Genomic DNA, 20,294 nt, shown 5'->3' with positions numbered 1-20,294 from the left:
TTGACTTGAAGCTGTGATGTATTTTCAGCATGGATCTGTGCAGTTAGAGAATTACTGTACAATTCCACAAACTAATCCTAATCTGTCCAAATATACCAGTGTTAACTACTCTTGTAAACAGCTTTTAGTAGTAGTTTTTGGGTTATTTTTTTCAGAAACTGTGGGGGTTTTTAATGTATAAAATAGAAGGAAATTTGGGTTACTTAACTGAGAACAGGAAAATCAGAACAATTTCAATTTTGTGTATGAAATGATGAGTTCTGGAATAGCTAATACTGCTCGGGCCTGAGATAATGGGGTCAGAAATTCTGTGAAGGCATCTGTTCAGTTTTCAGTGCTAGTCAAAAAAAACCAAACAAAGAAAAGTACAACCAACCAAGCAAACAAAGAAAAGGACCCAACCTGACCCTAGAAAAAATTACTAGGAATAGGAAAAACAATAGCACTGTGCTGTGCTACTGTGGTTAATCTGGCATTTGCTGGTGTTGTAATACCATATGAAGCTTTGGACTTGGATCATTTTCCCTTTTGTCACTTTCTCACTTCCACAAACTCCCCCAAAAAGCAGATCTATGGAACTGGAATATCTTCATCCTCATGGCATCTCTCTGACTAAAAGTAGGAATAGCTTCCCCTTCAGGTTTAGTTAGGCCCACTGAGAGTCCTGAGCCTGAAAGAGAGATGATGGATGAAGGGGAGAGCAGGACAAAGAAGCAAGCTTAAAACAAAGAAATAAACAAAAACCCCCTAGCAGATGACATGGACAAGTGATTCAGCTAGTCACTGCATGCCATGTTACATGAATAGTCAATGAACCAAAGCAAGGGGCAGTAGGCTTCCTTGCCAACCAGTGCTGTGGATGACAAAAGTTTACCTGCGTTCAAGGGATAGTGGAGAAGTTTAAAGAAGGGAAATCTTTTAAGGGTTGCTTAGTATGTAGAAACCACATCTAGCTTGGAGAGTCCACAGAGGAGAAGCATCTTTCCTGCTCTATTTTTACTCTTCCTTAGGCAGCCACTTGGTTTTTGATCTGGCCCCATGTGGATGTTCCTGTGTGTGGTTTTGAAAAGGTTGCATACAGTAAAAGCAGCTTTTAACTTCTGTACCTCTATGAAAAATTCCAAGAAGCAAAATTAAGGAAAAAATCAAACACAAATCTTATGGAAGCAAGTAATTTGATTTGATAAATCAATCGAGCAATCTGCCATTGTTAAGCTTTAGCAAATGTGGAACACTATATGTACAGCTATCTGAAAAGATTAATAAAATCATCATAGGTCTCTTAATCCAGACCAGTATCTGACTATTTCTATATGTGACCAGGTTGTGCAATCACAGGGGGAAAATGTTATCATTAATTAAGCCATTGGAAATTTCATGAAAAGCTTCAGAAGAATAATAAATAGGAATGGCTGAAAATCTCTTGAAAAAAGATGGTACATATATTTGCCTATGCTATATTCAGCATCGTTACTTAAAAGCTACTTTTGCTCTCAAAAGATCAGTTAATTTAAGAGGATTTGTTACTGATTTTGGTATGGGAAGTGTAACTGTAAAATCACACATCAGATGGTGATGTTGAAGGCACACCCACACAGGTTGAATAAGCACAGAATAAGATGCTTTGGTAATGATACTCCTCTGCTGTGCTTGTCCTGCAAAACCCTCTCTCTCTGTGCAGAACATTTTATTCTTTGAAATCTGAGCTCACCTCTGGTATTGAATGTTGGCTGCTGTTGAGAAATCATACAAAAGTCAGTCAGTGCTGGTGGTTTAGTAGTATTTGCCATTTCATTGTGATCTTTTTCTTCCTTCAAGAGGAACAGAATCTCTTGCAAGAGGATAACTTTCTTTTTATAAACAACATTTTGTCTTTCTGAAGCATTTTCCTCTTTGAGCTGTAAACAAAATCCTTAGTTTAATTCCGTTTTCTCTAATACTGCTTGATTAATTTGTGAATGTATTCCACAAGCTAGTTTGATAAATAACCTATACAGAAATCCCTAATTATCCAGGTATGTAGTCAGTCTGGCACTGGGATCATGACCTAAATGATGTGACTGCATTTGTAAATTACTTCTATTTTTTGTTCAGTATTTTTTTTCATTGCTAGGATAAGATTTAAATCTACAAATCCAGGGAATGGTGGCACTGAACAGCACGAATGTGCATGCCTGAGTTTTGCTTGCTTGGGTACCGTGTGAGCAATGGGTGTCCAGCAGCTGCTCTCAGTATGCACAAGGCTGCCGGCCCAAGAGGACTCAGGCAGGTGCTCCGTGCTTGTGCTGTGTCAGGTGTCTGCTGAAGTTGCTTGTTAAACTTCCTTCCTTTAATGGACATCATGAGTTTTATCAGGAGAAAAGCTGCAGTGAAGGACTGGTACTTGGTTTTCTCAGAAAGTATTTAGACAATGGGGCATTGCAGTGAAAGGTCAGACAAGTGGGAAAAAGGGAAGTTGCACCCTCAGTCTGCAGATGACAACCAAGCATTGATCTGTGGAAGGCAGAAAGGCTCTACAGAGGGATCTGGACAGGCTGGATGGATGGGCTGAGGCCAGCTGGATGACGTTCAACAAGGTAAAGTGCCAGGTCCTGCTCTTGGGTCTCAACATTCAGTGCTGGGGAAGATGGCTGGAAAGCTGCCCAGCGGAAAAGGACCTGGGGGTGCTGGTTGATAGCCAGCTGAACATGAGCCAGCATGTGCTCAGGTGGCCAAGAAGGCCAATGGCATCCTGGCCTGTATCAGCAAGAGTGTGGCCAGCAGGGCCAAGCAGTGATTGTCCCCCCCCCCCCGTACTAAGTACTGGTGAGGCCACTTTAAATCCTATGCTCAGTTTTGGGCTCCTGACTATGAGACAGACATTGAGGTGCTGGAGTGTGCCCAGACAAGGGCAACAAAGCCTGGTGAAGGGTCTGGAGCACAAGTCTGATGAGGAGCAGCTGAGGGAGCTGGGAGTGTTTAGCCTGGTGAAGAGGAGGCTAGGAAGGACCTTATGGTTCTCCACAACTACCTGAAAAAACGTTGTAGCCAGGTGAGGGTCAGCCTCTTCTGCAAAGTAACAAGTGACTAAGGCTAAGAAGAAATGGCCTCAAATTGTGCCAAATGGCCAATCAATTGTGAAGTTTAGAGTTGGGTATTAGGAAAATTTTCTTAAATTAAACACTTGTGAAGGATTGGAACAGGCTGTCCAGGGCAGTGGTAGAGTCACCATCCCTGGAGATACTTATGAGACTTGTAGATGTGGCACTTGGGGACATGGTTTAGTGGTGAGCTTAGCAGTGCTGAGTTAATGGTCAGACTCAATGATCTTAAAGGTCTTTTTCAACCTAAACAATTCTATGATTATATCTTAAATAGTATTCAGGAGAGATGGAGAAACAGTGAACTGGAAATTTCTTCTTGTCACCTGTTGCCCAAGAATGTGTGTGGTTACCACAATTTAAAAATGACTTATTACTGTCTGATCAGTCAGAGGGGGAAAGAGTGAGAGAGAAGAAGCCTGCTTTCATCTCCCAGGGCAGGAATCTTTTTGATGGACATGTACCAAAGGCACGTGTACATTACTTATAGAAGGAGCTTTTGTTTGCAGAATTTTTGTCAGGAAAGTAAATATGTTCAAGCTCCTAGAAACTGTTTGGTCAAGATTAATTGCATGTAGGTTTTGGCATTCAACATTTAATGGAACATGTTACTGTTATTTGTGCATCTGCAGTCACAGGAGAGATTGTCCTCCTTAAAAGCTAAAGTAAGCAGAAGTGAACACAGTGGAAGAAAACTACTAAACTTTGGAGGTTTTTTCCTACCTTCACCCGTGAGAGAGTACTCCAGCTAATTAGTTCAGGTTACTTCAACTCTTGGTAATGTGACTTCTTTGTTGCTGCAATTTTAAATTATGAATATTCCTTTCAGTTTCAAAATGAGTGTATTGAGATTTTTATTTTTTTTTTTACTTTACCAGTAAAAAATTCCATAATCTGCTTTTACTATAAATGAAGAGGAGGTAGCATCTGCTTGGTTTCTAGTTCCTTCTAGGTTAGAGGTAATCAGTGTGCCACTGCTGCTGTTATTTGGAATAGCCTTCTGATAACTCTTCAGCTAATTTGGGATACCTGGTAAAGATGCTTTCCCACTGTTTTCATTCTCTATTGCTCAGATGTCTCTGCCAGGCAACTCGCAAAAAAACCAGCAACACCGGGTCAGCTTCAAAGAGTGCACACTTTGAAGTAGAAAGCAGATGACAGTTATGAAAGGTTAGTCTTTAATGGTATTACAAAAGGTAGCTGTACAGGCTTCCATGCATTTGCTTATTAAAGTGCGTAATGTCCCAATCCTTATGACAAAAAAATAATTAGTAATTCTTAGAAAACATTACCTTGTACTTTCCCTAGTGGTAGAAGATACAGGAGAGACTAGCTTATGGCCTGAATTTGAAAGTGTGTGACTCTTATTAAAGTGATGGCCAACACAGCAAGATACAGGAACAAAGAGAAGAGTATAAGACAAACTGGGTATAGATGGTCAACTTAAGAATTTAGAAGAGAGAGGGCAGAAAAAGTTGTCTCATTAAATACAACAAGTTGCAGTCGATTCTGATCTTTGTGCCTGCAATAAAATTAATAATTATTTAAGAGAGTAAATACTGTGATACTGTGTTCATTGGATAATTATATGTCTAATTTTTCATAGAGAATTGCTTTTTGTTTTGACTAACGCTGTATTACCACTAGTGGTTCCCCCTGGCCAGTCTTCAACTTGTGAAAGAACTTTGGCAAGCCTTGCTTTTACCCATGAAACACAGGATACTCTATGCAAGCTAAAATTAGCAAAAATAAAAGCCTTTATGAAGGAACTAGAATTTAAAAACAATTTTTATTTCTGTAAGTTGCTCTGTAATCACGAGTGTGTTAGTGAACTTATTTTTGAGGGGAATTGGTATGACACTCAAAACGAGTGCATATGAGATTTTACAAATTGAAAATCAGCACAGACAATTTAAATGTGCATTTATGTATTTTAAATGGCCTGTTTACTTCACATCCAACCTGTTGATTTCTATGCTATCAGCATTCATCAAATTCAATGTCACTTCTTAAAAGAGAAGGAATTTGGGCGTGCATATGAGATGAGAGTTCATTTCTTCCTCTTTGCAAAGAATGACGTCTCTGTGCTTTTACTTTACTATTCTTTTCCTGGTGGCTTTACTTTTTGAAGGATTGCACTGTTTTTGTTGGTAACTTTATTATGCAAAAAAAAGTTCAAATATATTTACCTGTGTACCTATCCTGTGTCAGGGTTTTTCCTTCAGGGCCTTAAGTAATAACTATGTTACTTTTAATAATATTTCAAGTAATTACATGTTTGACATTCTGTCTGGAGTTCATGCAACAGTTTTGGATTTTTTTTTTCTAGCAGAAGCTTCCACAGATTCTTTCCTAGCTGAAAAAAACTTGGGGTGCATATTTCACATATATTCAATATGCTGTTTTCTAAGGGAAGAGCTTTAAGTGCAGTGGGGCAGAAGGCTTCATATTTATCTTCTTTCTCTTTGAGCAGTAAATATCTGACTATTGGAGCAGTTCTGAATCAGCATCTCTCAATAATTTAGTGTCCAACAGACGGCTGGTTTGTTATATCGTGAACTGCTTTTGATAGTACTTATTTCCATCATTAAAGATGATGCTTGCATAACTTACACTGCAGTATAAGCTGTTTTTTGAGTATCTTGGGAAACCTGTGCACGGTCCTACTCTGCCATACGTGCATTTCCTTGATGATGAAGATTGTTGTATGTCTTTGTACCTTCACTCGCTAAAAAAAATATCTGCAAAAGGATTTCTATTAAATTTATTTTAAAATATATTACTGTAGCAGGTTAAGTGGACCACTAACTGCATCTACATTGAAATGGAGAGAGGATAATATATTAAGAGCACTGCAGCTATGTTTTCATGGCCTTTTCCACCTGTCTAACTTCATGCAGTAAGAAAGTGGTAGCCTATCTCAAGATGCTTTCAGCGTTGTGTGGATGATGTGGTCAACGGTTTGCAGTCTGACAACCAAACTTGATGATAATACTCAAGCTTATCATCCATGTGTTCTATCTGTGGGTCAAAGGGTGAAGGTACGCTCATCCTGCTTCTTTCTCCTGTACTTTCTAGTGGTTACCTTCCTGTCAAGGAATAGCTGGGTTTTGTGGCAATTTGGCAACCTATTCCTAAGCCATCAGCAGAGACTGCTGTATCCTGTCCTCATTGGAGGAGACTATTGGGTATTCCTCCACCACAATGAGTTAATTTCTTCTTGTAGCTCTGTTAGCCTGGAGGTGAAAAGGAGGGGAGATCTTGGTAATTATTCTGTCTCACTGTTGCAAGATGCACGTTGGTGATGAGACCACTGAGATGACTTTTTGTGTTATTTTTCTGCAATTGTAGTTTGTTTCAGGTAGAATTAAGTCTAATCAAGAGGAGAAACATCCCATTAATTTTATTGAACTGCCTTTTAATTTTTCATTCTGTCTAGATTATCAGTCTTAATTGCAGGATGATGGTAAAGTCTTGGCTTTTCACTGAATTGTAAAACTATGAATATAGTGACAGCACTGTTGCTGTTGGGGTTTCTGAATAAGATAGGGCCAAAAACTTGAGATCAAAAGGAATACTTCCATAGACAATTCCAAAGTAGCAGGTCTGGATGTAGCAGTTGCTAATGCAGCATGCATACAGTCCCATGGCAAGCTGCAGTTGTAGTAAGCTGGTGCCATTGACATACTTTTCAGTTTAACCATTAGTTTGATAAATTTGCAATGATTAAATGCAATAATGATTCTCATTCATAGGGGTTTTGAGACACCCTTAGTTTTCAAAAGCTGTGGATTCCTAGATGAGAGTCTCAAGGTTTTTGTTAATCTTTTCTTGGTGAAAAAGAGTGCCTATTTTTCTTGTAGAAATCGTGAGGATTGTTGGACAAAGAATTTGTAGAATAACCCCGTCAAGAGCCTGAGGGTTGCTTTTGTGTTATTTTGGCTCTGTGGTTTGATTGACTTCAGGGAAGGATAGCTTGCAACCACCATGTGTGTTTTTAAGGATCCCTTCTCCAGTGCTTCATCTGGCTCACCAGTTGATGAAATTCTGCAGATGGCTAACTGTAATTCCCAAGACTTGATGCATGTAGTATCTTCTTTCTCGTGAGAAGGAAGGTTCCTAATTTAGCATTTACTCATGCACTCGTTAAAGATGTTGGGAATATTGCCATGGCCTCACTTGGAGCAGAATCGGATCATTTTGTTCCACTCATTCCCTACCAGCAGACTTAGTTGTAATAGCTTGTTGGAGAGTTTTGGTGATGTCTTAATTGGTGTATTAAGCTTTTTTTTCCCTCAGTCATCAGTTTTGTGGTACAAATTACATACTTCATGAGTACTGGTGAAAGAGAGGTGTGAGATCATCTATAGTTCCCTGGCTAGGATTGTTTTCCCATATCATTAATTTTCTTCAAGTTTTTATTCTCAGACTCCTCTAACTTTACAACAGAAACTCCTTAGTGACTAATAGTGCATTTGGTTTCAGTTGGGATGCTCAGAATGAATGTAAACTCTCCAACTTCAGAGGTATATGGTCAGACTAGCTTAACTTTTCTCCTCCCCCTACCCCTCTTTTTTTTGCCTCCCACACAAGTTTTCTAACATTCTGGCAAGGCAAGTATTTGGACTTTTACCCATTCTCTCACTTTACAGTAAAGAAGCATTCATTTTTCCAACATTAAAAACTTGGCCAGAAAACCTGACCCAAAAACCTTAATGTTTTCAGCAAACGTTTAAAAATACCCTCTGACTTAGCTGCTCCAAGTAGCCTTAAATCACTGTTTTCTTTTGGGGTGGAAAAATTGTTTTTCACCCAAAAAAAGCTAATTAAAAAAGGTAATATTTATCCAGTATTATTGATAGCAACAAATTGAATTTAGATATTTCAAATGTTATAGAAATAAACCTGAAGCCATAAGAAACCCGAATCAGAATAGCTGAATCCTTAAGGAACTCCCTTACTTGTGGATGTTGCAGCAGCTGAGGATGGGAGGTGAGAATTGCAGGAAATATGGAAAATTATATATACTTGTCTTAGATCTTGTCTGTTCCCTAAAACAAAAGGGCACATTTTTCCTTAAGTGTACTACACTTGGTGAATTCTACTTGATTTTTGTATCCTGTTTTTGGTTTAAATTGTGCTGCTGCTTCTCACCATGCCTTCTGGGAGAGCTGGTTCAAGGGAATACATCTTCTTTTAGTATTCTTTTCTGTTAACCTTGCATAGATTAATATTTGACTTTGCATTATTTGAGGAGCTATTTCCTGGCTCTAAATATGTTTTTACAAATGCAGGCAGATTAAGAAACAGAGGAAATAATAAAGTTCAGTTGTATCTGCATATCTCATTCCTTTTGGACATATTTGACCCCCTTAAGTTAATAGAGAACTGACTTTAACAGGGAGAAAAGTCAGGCTCAGTCTGTGTTTCATACTCCTGTGCTCTGTGCGATGAGTGATGTTGTTGTGCTCTGTGTTGCTAGGTTAACACAAAGACACACAGAGAAAATACGGCAAAATTCCAAAAAGGAAGCATTATAATCTTTCTCAGTGCTTCTCATTTGCTCGTGAAATATTTTGCCAGAATATTACTGAGAAAACCCAGTAGTTCTTTAAAGCTTTTAGTCCAAAGTGTAGAGACTAAGCAAAATGATTGTCATGAAGTAGTGATTTACTTCTACTTAAGGACAAATGCAGTGTTACTTTAACTTGTTTCTAAAATCTTTATCATGGACTAAGCTGTTCTTATCTTCTGCTTCCATTTCTTTGTCTTCGCTCTGTCCATCTCTATCAGAATCTAAATCTCTAAATCTATTTTTTTTTTCAAAGTCCTAGCTACAAAATCTGTGCTTTTAGTAATCTGCCTTTAAACTGCGGAACAAAAAGTATTTGTTCTTTAATAATATAACAGAAGTTTTGAATGAAAAGAGGGTCTGGTGTATACACTGCCCCTATTCTCTGTCTTCCTGTGCAACAGTTTGGCTAGCACTACATTGGAATTGCTCTAGAGGAAAAAATGAGCCATTGGAAATCTGTGAAGTGATTCCCAGGTGCTGTAAATTCCATGTATCCCCAAAATTCAGGGGGTTCTGCCTCTTCTCCAGAAGATACAACTATCCCTCATGCATATACCTGGCATTTATGGGTCTTGGCTGTCCTGAGGAGAGGATGACTGGAGTGGACTGAATCCTGGATTACTTTTATGGGCCAAGAATAGGGCATCTGTAGCTTCTGCTGGTAATTCTGAGTCACCTCTGTGCTGAATTGTTCTCTGAGTATGTGTTATAACAACAGCAGCTGAGCAGATGTCTATTTGGACTGGTGAAACTGGATGTTAGCATAAGTGTGAACGTGCAATACCCAGTACAAGTTACTGTCAGTCATCTTTTTTTCTTCATCAGAGGACATGTTCATTGTCAAGTATCTGATAAATATTTTTTTTCTGCATACCCCGAGAACTGAGTAAACCTTGCTTTTGGTGTTGTAAGTTGTGCTAAACAGTTTTGCTTTTACACGAAGCACTTATGCATCACTGCCTGTTTGCTTGACATGAGGACAACAAAGGATTACATTTACTGGATCTTTCCCTGGGTATGGACCAAGGGAGGAGATTGAATGAAGGAGGTTGTTGGGGTGGTTTTTTGTCCTCCCTGTATAGAGAGGCTATAAAAAATATTTCTCTCTGAGTAAGCAATGTTGTATAGCTTGCCAAATCCTGGCTCTTCCCAAGGGACCACCTCTGAATGCTTTATCCAAATTGAACAACTGTGTTAATCCTGGGGGTTGAGTGTAAGAGTGTGTACATAGGCAGTTGGTAGATGGAAAATTTTTTACCCTAACTTACCTTGCAGTAACTTTTTTATCCATACCTGGAGTTGGTGCAGACGTGTCTCATCAAGGCTTGGCGGGAATTAATGGGGTCAGTATTGAGGGCTATTCTAAAAAATTACCTCTGGCATCTGTGTGTGGAAAGAGGGGATGTAATATTCCAGTTAGGTGTGAGAGTTGGGAGTAAAAAAGACAATGGTTTTGGAAATACTTAATAATGGCAAAGAGGCATTGAGCAGTAAAGAAAATGAGTTTTGGTCATGTCTTGAAAAAATGCTGTGAGTTGCCATGGTTGCTGCAGCTTAGCTGAAGCAAATAATAGACTTTATAAATTTTTTTTTTTTTTTAATAATGCTCTTGAACTATTTTTGAGCAAGCTACCAACTGCAGGTTTTTGTGATTTTGAATACATTCCTAAAAACTTACTTGATTGCACTTAATTGTCTATTTTGATACTTATTTTTCAGCGACTCCCCAGATTTACCACCTATTTGTTTTGGAAAGATTGTTAGAAAAACTGTATGTTCCCCATCTTGACTTCTCTTCAAATTAATCTACAAAATTTATACAATATGGTCTATATTTGAGTGGGGGAATGAAGGTCAAGGATCTTTAAAACTAAATGCAAGAGAAGTTAATGTAGATAGTGATCCTGATGATCAACAGGATGAGCTCAAGTGTGTTGATTCTTGAGGTACCAGGAAGGAAAAAGGTAGAAGGGGGTAACATTTAATGAAATCCTTGTGCAAAGGTCAACTGAAATATATACAGGTTTTTAGAAAAGAAAAAAGGCAGCAGTGAGATAAAAGGAGAGATTCAACAAAATCATATGCTTCCAAATTTTAAATAGCAAAACTTGGGAAAATATAAAAACCTATAGCATATGTAAGTATTGATATTATAGCTATCTATCAATTTTTCTAAAATACTGTGTGTATAAAAGTGCTTATTTTTCTTGAGAAGGAAGTAATTTCACCTCTGAAATTAAAAAGTCCTCTTGAGCATGAACAAAGTGGTTTGAGAACTCTTAACACTCTGTATGAGCTGAGAGTCAGCTGCACAACTTCTAGTACTTTGTGCAGAGTCCATCTTTTCTCATAAAAGTCAGTGGATATTCTTATGCTTCTTGGCCAAAGTGTATGGCATGTGACACATGTGAGTAGATTTCAGAAATAAAATGCCTGCTGTTTATTTTCATGTAGGTGCCAGTCTAGATCTGGAAATGAAAGTACCCAGTACACGTTGGGGAAGCATTCTAGTTTTGTCCTGGAAAATGAGATACACAGTTTAATTGCCTGTAATTAGTGAAGCGGCTGAGTTTTTAGAGGGGGTTAGGAATGGAGGAAGAAAAAGACACAAAAAGGGACCAATCAACAAATCTACATTAATTATTATAAATTTTCTAACCATTTATTTTGGAAAAGACCTCAGAGATCATCCAGGCCAGCTTTAATTTTCTTTAATAGAGATTAATATTTGAACAGGAAGATGCAGGATCCTATCAGCCTCGTTTTTGTTGCAGCAACAACTTGCAGGGAGTGTTCCATACCACTTGGCCTCTTCACCCCTCAGACAAGAGCCAAGGAGTGCTCAGGTTATCATCGAGGCTCTTCTGCTTGTTCTTCTTGGGGCTTTATTTTTAATTTTTATTTGACAGGCGTGCCTTCTTCCCTACAGGATACTAGTTTTCTCTTTAGGAGAACCTCTAGATTAGACTGGAACATGAGGAAGCTGGCAGAGATAGACCACCCAGGGAGGGGTCGGAAAAGAGCGTGAGGAAATGGATAATGTTACAGTCTGGTGACTTGCCAGGGTTGATGCACTTTTCTAGAAGGTCCTGTTTTTGTTTTGATAAGGGATTTCAGAATGGCATGGAGGCATAATGGGTGAGATCAGCAAGGAAGCACTGTGTTCAAGAGGCAGTGTGAGAAGACAGGCTCTGAAGCCATGGATGGTGATGTGTTCCCAGGGAGGCTGTTGGCTGGCTCTGTTCCCTCTCTGCCTTTTCCTTCTTGAGCATCTCTCCTCCACCCCTCAGCATTAGTAGGCAGGGGTGCGGGGTGGAGACAGGCTGCTCATTCATCAGGGCCCATGGAGCGTCTTGCTGTCAGCCAGGGGTTCTGTAGGGGCACAGAGAAATGCTTTCTGCTGTCATTTTATACCTGACTCTCTGTGCTGTTATGATGTGAGTGGCAATGGGTCCAGTGGATGTGTTGCTATGGAAAACGTATGTGCTTTTTATAGTCAAATAGAAAGGTGTGTTTCCAAAAGCTGTTCTCTAACTCTGCAGCCATAGCCTGGCTGGTTTATTTCCAGCATTCTCAGCAGTGAACTGTGGCTCTCAGGGTTGAATATCAATTTGCTAAGAATCCAAGTGCTGGAGGAATGTCCTCATGTTTCTGTACCCATGCAGCAACCACATCTTCCATTGGAGCCTTTCTATTCTCAGCAGCACGTGGGAATTCAGTGAAATCCGATAACAGCAATATTAATAGCAGCTGAGTAGGTGGCCAAAGAGGTTGAAATTTAGCACGAGCCCGCTGCTAGTTGGACAGGCAGCACTCATCTCCTGCGCAGCAATACCCGGCGGGGGTGCAGGAGCCCTTCAAATCCTCCAACATCTTCCTCAGAATCGTAAGTGAAGCTGGTTAGTGTAGGGCTGGAGAGCTGGGAGCTCGGCAAGGAGCTGGGGAGTGGGCTTTTCTGCAGTCTGCTGATCTGCTCCAGCTCCCAGGCCAGGGTATGGCTCTTCCAAGCCCTTCGAAGGGCATCTTGGAGGTGTTACTGCTGCCTTGATGGATGGAAGCTCCAAGGGAGGGCACCAATACTTCTTTTTAAACAGCAATCTCTTCAAGTCCTGTGTTTGTGAGATCTGTAGTTCAGAGGAAGGGACAGAAAACAGGGTTGGCAGCTGTTGGGGTTTCTGAAGTATTCGTCACCAAGGGATGGGTTTGGCACTGGGCAGGGAGCATTTGTCACTGGCACATTCCTTTCTATCAGTGGGAGTGTCTCTGTTCCTTCTTTCTCCCCATAAATAGGTTCAGATTGGTTTTATCTTTTTGGAGAGGACCACATGTATTCTTGTCAGCTAACCCTCATTTTGGGTAGGAGGAATCTCTGTTCAAACTTGCTTCTTTGTTTGTTGGTTTTGTTTTTTCTTTTTTTAATCATTGATTGATAACTATATTTAAATATGTTTCTATATGAGAAACAGACCCTTCTCTGAATGGGATGTTGTAAAATAGTCTTCCAGAATTTTGTTCAGACTTCTGGTATCTTGGATGTGGTCTTGAGCTCCACATTGTTCTTCCTGGAAAATAGTAAAGTGAAGTGTTAAAGTAGATTTGACATTGTGAGTTGCTTGTTGCTAGAATTTAATACATATTGGGATGTGGGGAAACAAAACCATATAATGTGTCAGAAAAATAAAATCCAAACTATTGAGTTTATTGTTTAAAAGTTTTGAAACAAGTCAAAAATAAATGTATCTTCTTAAAATGCACTGCTCTTTTGTATGGAGGCACTGGAGAGGTGTCTGTAAGTGTCAGTGAATATATTTTATAATTGGTTAAAGTCTAGTTCATGATTTCTTAAAAGTACTGTGGCCTGCTAGCTCCTCTAAGGTGTATGATTGTCTACTTTTTTTTTCTTTTAAAATGCCCCAAAATTCATTAAAATAATCCCAGCAAGCTTTCCTCACTCCTTAAAAATGGGAAGCAGAGAGCACCTCTGTCTTGGGGTCATCACACAGGGGTTCTGGTGTCTGGAGCAGAGTCCTCCTCCACCAAGCCCCCTGCCTGTGCCCTTGCAGCAACATCTCTGCCACGGTGCTGGTGCGATTGCTTTTATGAGCATGGTCTAAAACAGACCAGCAAGCTAATTTGGGGGTTGAAAATGTATAGTAGGAAAAACCCACAGAAACAGGTGTAGCCCTCTGGCAGCATAGAACCACAGTGTGATTCAGGGTTGTGTTGGCATAACCGTGGGGGCAGCAAAGAGGAGTGGCTGAACGGGAGAGGAGGACCAGGAAATCCTTGAGCTAGAACTGCTGCCAAAGCCTTTGTATTGTCAGGCCAGGGCCTTGGTGACTAATTCTGCTGTTTAACCTTGAGCAAACAGTGGAGCTGAGAATAAATTCCTTGAGCTGTGGCTCAGCGTGCTGATCTGCCCTGTCACTTTGCTTTATTCTTGTAGAGTGGTCTTTGTTAGAGAAACATCTGTTGGTCTCTGCTGGCTGGGAGTAAGTGATGTTTGTCAATGTGTGTTGTGTTCAAATGTAACAAAGGTAGTTTGTCTCTAAGCGTATCACACACTAACAAGTGAGAGCTATTCCTGTCCCATTCATCTTTTTTCTGTTTGCTCAAGGATTGACGTAGATGAGATGATTTACACAGAAGGTATTATTTCTCCACAGGTGGTTATTCACGTCTTCTTTCATAAGTGTTCAACTCGGATTTATGCGGTTGTGCTTCACAATAACTATTATAATATCCCCCACGTGTTGTTATCTCGTGGCGTTTAGACTTTCATGAGGTGTTTGGGAGATCTTTTCCAGGATGGCTAATCTTGAAGTTGTATGTAAACTTTTATTAATACCACTGCCAGCAATTCAGGTTCACACTTTGTGAGTTAGGATTCTACTTTTACGGTTTTGAGACCTCTTTGTTAGCTGGAATTTGGTATTGAGGCCAGCATAGGTAGATTGGTGTTTTATTTTTCTTTTAAGCTTCAGAATGAAGGCTTAAATGCTGAGACTGTGGCAGGAGCAATGAAGTATTTATAATAAAATTATTCCTCCAAGATCTTAACTGCTCTATTTAGCAACTTTCTTTGCTTAGTTCAGACTTCTTTAGCAAAGTTTCACTGTTAAAAAGGAGATATAAAAAACCTCTGGGAAGACAGAGAAGTTAATGTTTAAAAATACACAAAGTGATTTAGTAAGTAGGGTTGCATTGTCATGTGGGGAGGAACTGAATTCTTTCAGCAGATTAGTTTTAAGATGCAGCATTGGCTGTGCCTGCCTGAGCAAAGCAGCAGCCCACCTAAAACTTTCAGCATAAAGGTATTCACCTATTCAAACCAGAAATTGGGTTACACCGACTATTTTCATTAAGAATATGGTTGGCATCAACTAGGCTCTGTGAAAACTTCAGCTGAAAACAGGAAAAAGGAGACTTCTTTCACAGTAACCAAATGTAGGGTTGGCATTAATTTGCATTGATGAAGATACTTTAACCAGTGAGCTACCCCTTCATTTCCTAAAATAGTTGTTGTATGAGAAATGTCGCTGCAAGCAGTTGTGTGTGCACTTCAGTGCTGTAGACTTATGTTCAAAATAAGGTTATATGTGTCCAGGAGTGTTTAAAAAGCTTAAAGGCTACATTGCAGAAGTTCATGTACTCCATTTTCTAAATGGTTTATTCAAATACAGTGTGAGAAACTGAGTGTTTGAGCCCTGTGTATTTAGAGCCAGGATTGCAAAGGGGAGTGGAACAGAGAGCAGGAACTGTTAGGTAACAGTTTGTCAGAAAAGTTGTAGGGTCATGCCTCCTCTTCCAGCAGCAAAGAATTTGCTATGCTTAAGGTTGGTGCCTCTATCTTGTCCCCTCCTATGAACCATAGTTGTTCAGAGTTATACACAAGACCCCAGATGAAATATTTGCACAGATTGCACAGTAGTTACATTTTTATAACACTTCATGAAGAACTTCTGCATAGCAGAATTATTCCATTTTGTGTTTTCGTTTACTACAATTGAGTTAAAAGCCTTGTTTATTTTCTGTTTTGATGCTCACAGGAAAAAGTCATTCCTCCTAAAAGCTCTTCAGTTTGTATCACACTTCTGACCAATAGATATTTTAAATGGAGTGTCCTGGAAGGGAATTGGGCAATGGCATGTGCAACTAAACACAGATAAGCTTGGACAGGTTGTACATAGAAAAGGCTCTAAAGGCTCTTATTTCACTTGGAGAATGTTACCAAGTGGATCCAAACTACATCTTCTGCAAGTTGCATGCCTCAGAAAAGATGTAGCTGTGAAATTTGTAGGTCAAAAAAGACTTTTAAGACCTTTCAGTAAGGTAAAAACATTGCTTCTTTAATCAGAATTTCTTTTTTGACCAAAAAAAAAAAAAAAATATATATATATATACCTGTCATTTAACACAGATTCTAGGACAGTACATTCATAATTCAGAATAATCCTTTTCCTTGGTTAAGTACCATCAAATAATTACTACATGCATATAAATGAGGAACAGTGTTCTAGATCAGCAGGGTTTCTCTTGGTTTTCTTCTCCTCTTCTGCTGAAACTATGTCTATTACGACAAGTTGCTGAAAAGGTTTACAAACCAAGAGATGCAGTTCAGAGAAGGAGAGTAGTAATGCAAGTGAAGAAACTTCATGAATGAAGAGTAAACAACTTGTCTTTTTGCCTCTGTTGTTAGCAGAGTAAACAGGAGTGAAGCAGGGTCTGTCATTCGAGTCTGTGAATTATCTCCCTGCCTGCATTTTTGGTCTCAAACAGACTCGTTTACCTGAATGTCCTAAGTTTTGTATTGGTTTTAGGCCAATTACACAGACCTAGTGTATTTATCGTTATTCCAGTAAAGAAAATATATTGAAAATAAAGAGAACTGAATATTGCTCCTGTTGCAAAACAGTTGACTGAAATTATTCCAGAGAACTCAAGGAAAGCAGAAGCGGACATCGTTGTGTTCAGTCATATAGCTTGTGTCTTTGTGAAGGCTGGCAATATTTTGGATACATGCTCCTGCCAGCTAAGGGCAGAGTTTCTCACTCCTTAATAGGCTGCTGAAGTCGGGGAGCAAACTTAAAAGGCATCCTTAGCAAGGCCCTCTGCTTTTCTAATTGCAAACAAAAGCAGAAATTCTGCTAACAAAAGGCATTGAGGGTAAAGAATGCAAACCTTTAAAATGCTCTCCACTGGGTATGAGAAGTGTAATGTTGATATAAGAATGGTTTTCCATTCTCTGCTTGGTAAATCATCCTGTGGCACCTTAGGCCACAGCTATGGTGTGCTCTGGAACATGGACACTGGCAAAAAAATTAGCCTACTGAAAAAAAGGGGAATTTTTTTTCTTCAAAAATAGTCTCTAGTGAATAATGAATAGCAATCAGTTTTGGAACGGACTAAAAAACAAGCAAAAAAGTGTAAATATTTCACATTAAAGGAGAAGGGTTCCTCCTTATCAGTAGGAAAGAGGTCACTGGCTACAAAGCCAGAAGCATCTCTGGCATGAGATACTAAGGGAGCTGCAGGCAAGGACTGTGCAGTCTCAGGACTTTGTGTTCCTGATAGCCTGATTTCTTTATGGTGTGGGGATGGACAAGGCAATTACAGCCACGGAGTGGGAGTGGGGGCTCTCAAAATAGGAAGAAAGAGCAGGAGGGATGGTCCGTGTCCCTGACGGTTGTCACGTCTCATTGACTATTCCATTTCTGTGAAGTGACGCTTAGGCTGACCAGGCCCTGTCCTCATTACACTAACTCATAACTGTTTCCTAAATAGTTTATTCTACTTTTTTTCCTGTAACCTTTAATTAGTGTGTTCCTAGACAGACAGAAACAGGCTAGGTACCTTGATACATTATTGGTCTGGCATGTTATGGAGCTCTGAATAGGTTTTTCTGCTGCTGTATGTGAAGTCTCTGCTTTTCTGTTTGAATCTCTTCACTGTGCTGTGTGTGAAGTTCGCAGCCAAACCAGATCCAAACCAAAGTCTGGGGCAGGTGAAAAGTTGTTTTGGTGTATTTAAGCCATTTGCTCTTCCGTAAGTGCTGGCACTGCAGGCCGCAATGTCGTTCAACAACTGTCTGCAGTCCAGTCCTGAATATTTACACCTGAGGACTAGGTCTGGGGACTAGGAGGCTTTCGGAGCCTCCCATTTGAGAAGTTTCTACTTCTTGTTCTTAAAATGAGCAGGAGGAGAATGGGAGCACTATGACTGTCCATTGGTGCACTTCCCAGGTGTGCTACAGACTGGTTCCCTAATGTTAGTGACTGCATATGTATTTAGTGTTTTTTGAGAAACACCTATTTATAGAAAAGAGCCCATTCTTTCAGCCTTGCATCATCTCTCTCCAGATGTCCCAGTTTCAGTTTCTCATTTTTTGGTCTGAAAAGCTTACTCCTGGCTAAAGTGTTCTGTTGTCTGAGGCAAATACTTCAGAAGACAATACAATCAGGAAAATAGTTACAATTGAATCTCCTTTCATATGGAATTAAAATTCTGAGATTGTTCAGGCTAGAAAAGAGAAGGCCCAAGAGAGACCTTGTAGCAGCCTTCCAGCAGCTAAAACAGCCTCAAGCTAAAAGCTTGAGAGGGACTTTTTACAGGGACATGTAGTGATAGGACCAAGGGGGAATGACTAAACTGAGAGGGTCAATTTAGACTGGATATTGGGAAGAAATTCTCTGCTCTGAGGGTGGGGAGGCACTGGCATGGATTATGTAGAGAAGTGGTGGATGCCCCATCCCTGTAAGTGTTCCAAGGCCAGGTTGGATGGGGCTCTGAGCAACGTGGTCTATTGGGAGGTGTCCCTGTCCATGGCAGAGGGGTTGGAAGTAGATGATCTTTAAGGTCCCTTCCAACCCAAACCATTCTATGATTCTGTGATCTCCCTGGCTAATAGAGGCTCTATTTCCCAAAGTCAACAGCTTGTTTTCTACTTCTGTTTTGTTGGTAACTAAATGAGAGCCAATTAAGGAAGCCTAGAGCCTTCCTGTGTATCCCTCAAAACAGAAACTGTAATACATTGGCCAGTTTATCACTTTACATGTAAAAATTGAAATAGTACAGAGTTATGACTGTATTTAAAGTGAAATGCTTCTTATTTCTTTTGGAGCAGTCAAAGTTGCATATTTTATATTGACCGTTAATTGGTCTTGAAACTTTTTACATCCTGAATAATAATTAAATTTTAAGTCATCAATTTTAAAACACTGTTTTCTTTTCTTTTTCTCACTCTCTGCCCTGCTTCAGACCAGAGGAAACCAACAGAAGACTGAAAAATGTAAGACAGTTGTGCACTAATTGTGATCAATTATTTTTAAGTGCTTCTGTTTATGGTACTATCATATTTACCTTATTCTTCAGCTGCTGATTTATCTGATGCAAATTAATGCCATTTTACAGTAATCTCTATGTGCAGCTTACTTTCTGAAATCATTGTAATAATTGAAACAGTACTTGTATCTGCTTACTTGAGATATGAGATGCATTGTGACACTCTTTAATTGGTTTTGGTGGCAATCATAGCTAATACTGTAAGCAATATTTTGCAGTTCATTGTGGAAACATCTCTAACAGCATGCTGAGATTCTTTTATACTGGCACATGGCATGAGAGGAAAGTATTTAAGTTTGTATTCAGGGTTTTTTTTCTGTTTGTTTTTAGGTATTGATTACATTATACTGGCTTGGGAGAAAAGCTCAAAGTGACCCTAATTATAATGGTCCATACCTCAATCTTAAAGCATTTGAGAAGTTATTAGGGCAAGCATTGACTAAGGTAAGGAATCCAAAAAAGGAAACTAAATGAATAGCCTGAAGTTTATAGTTTGTTATACAGCAGCAATTCTAAACAGTCTTTTGGGGATTTCGTTTTCCTCTTAGTTTATTTGCTTTGCTTGCTATCTAGTTCCATGTGAAAGGAATGATTTTTATTCTTCATTGGTTCTTCTGCTACCCATATGAATTTAAGAATCCATATGCTCTACTGGATGTGGTATATTTTGAAGAGCCCTATCACAATCCTCTTTGGCTGAGATAAAAGAAATTTAAGACCTTTTATTGAAGCTCCTGTTCAAGCTGTTGTATATATTGTTTTTAGGGGTTTGCAGTAGTCTTTGTCAAAGTTTGTGAGCTCAAAATGCTCATGAGTAGCATTTGCACATTAAATTATTGAAAAAGACCTTTCAAAACTTACTCTTGTAGGCACTTGAAGAGTCCAGCCAGCTGAGCAGAAGTGGCAGAGATAGTGGGTACGGTGATATTTGGTACGTTGACCGGGGAGAGCCCTTTTCGTCTTCAGCTACTCATAAAAGAGACGATTCCTTTGATAGCTTGGACTCTCTTGGTTCAAGATCCTGCACAAGCTTTTCATCAGATATAACCTTGAAAGGTGGCAGTGAAGGTATGTTTTCCTCTCTAAAAATCTTTTGTTGACTTGTGTCTTATGAGTGTGGGAGAAGACAATGTATGGACTTAGTACTTGGATATCCAGTACTTAAACCAGCTTGAAAGTCAACTCTAGTTTTGCAACTGCTGCAGTTGCAATTTGCTTAAGCAAATATTGACCTCTAACTGTTCGTAGAAACAAAGCACTGCTGACAACAAATCTTCCTAGGAAGGGTTGCTGAAACT

General features: G+C 39.5%; 1 protein-coding gene across 11 annotated transcripts in view; it reads left to right on the top strand.

The window, feature by feature from the left end:
- The window catches only part of LMO7 (LIM domain 7), a 131,853-nt gene that overhangs the window by 67,984 nt on the left and 43,575 nt on the right, over positions 1–20,294 (top strand). For 10 of the 11 annotated variants that reach the window (XM_069008878.1, XM_069008894.1, XM_069008888.1 and 7 more), the window contains 3 exons: positions 18,913–18,943; positions 19,327–19,440; positions 19,866–20,064. In XM_069008878.1, the coding sequence (XP_068864979.1) occupies positions 18,913–18,943; positions 19,327–19,440; positions 19,866–20,064 (344 nt within the window). Of the gene's footprint in view, positions 1–12,448; positions 12,542–18,912; positions 18,944–19,326; positions 19,441–19,865; positions 20,065–20,294 lie in introns of those variants that run through there. The other variant, XM_069008921.1, reaches the window with a different exon arrangement.

This window comes from Aphelocoma coerulescens, chromosome 1 (genome assembly GCF_041296385.1).
Source record: "Aphelocoma coerulescens isolate FSJ_1873_10779 chromosome 1, UR_Acoe_1.0, whole genome shotgun sequence".
Taxonomy (NCBI): domain Eukaryota; kingdom Metazoa; phylum Chordata; class Aves; order Passeriformes; family Corvidae; genus Aphelocoma; species Aphelocoma coerulescens.
This window is presented reverse-complemented; position numbering and strand designations above follow the sequence as displayed.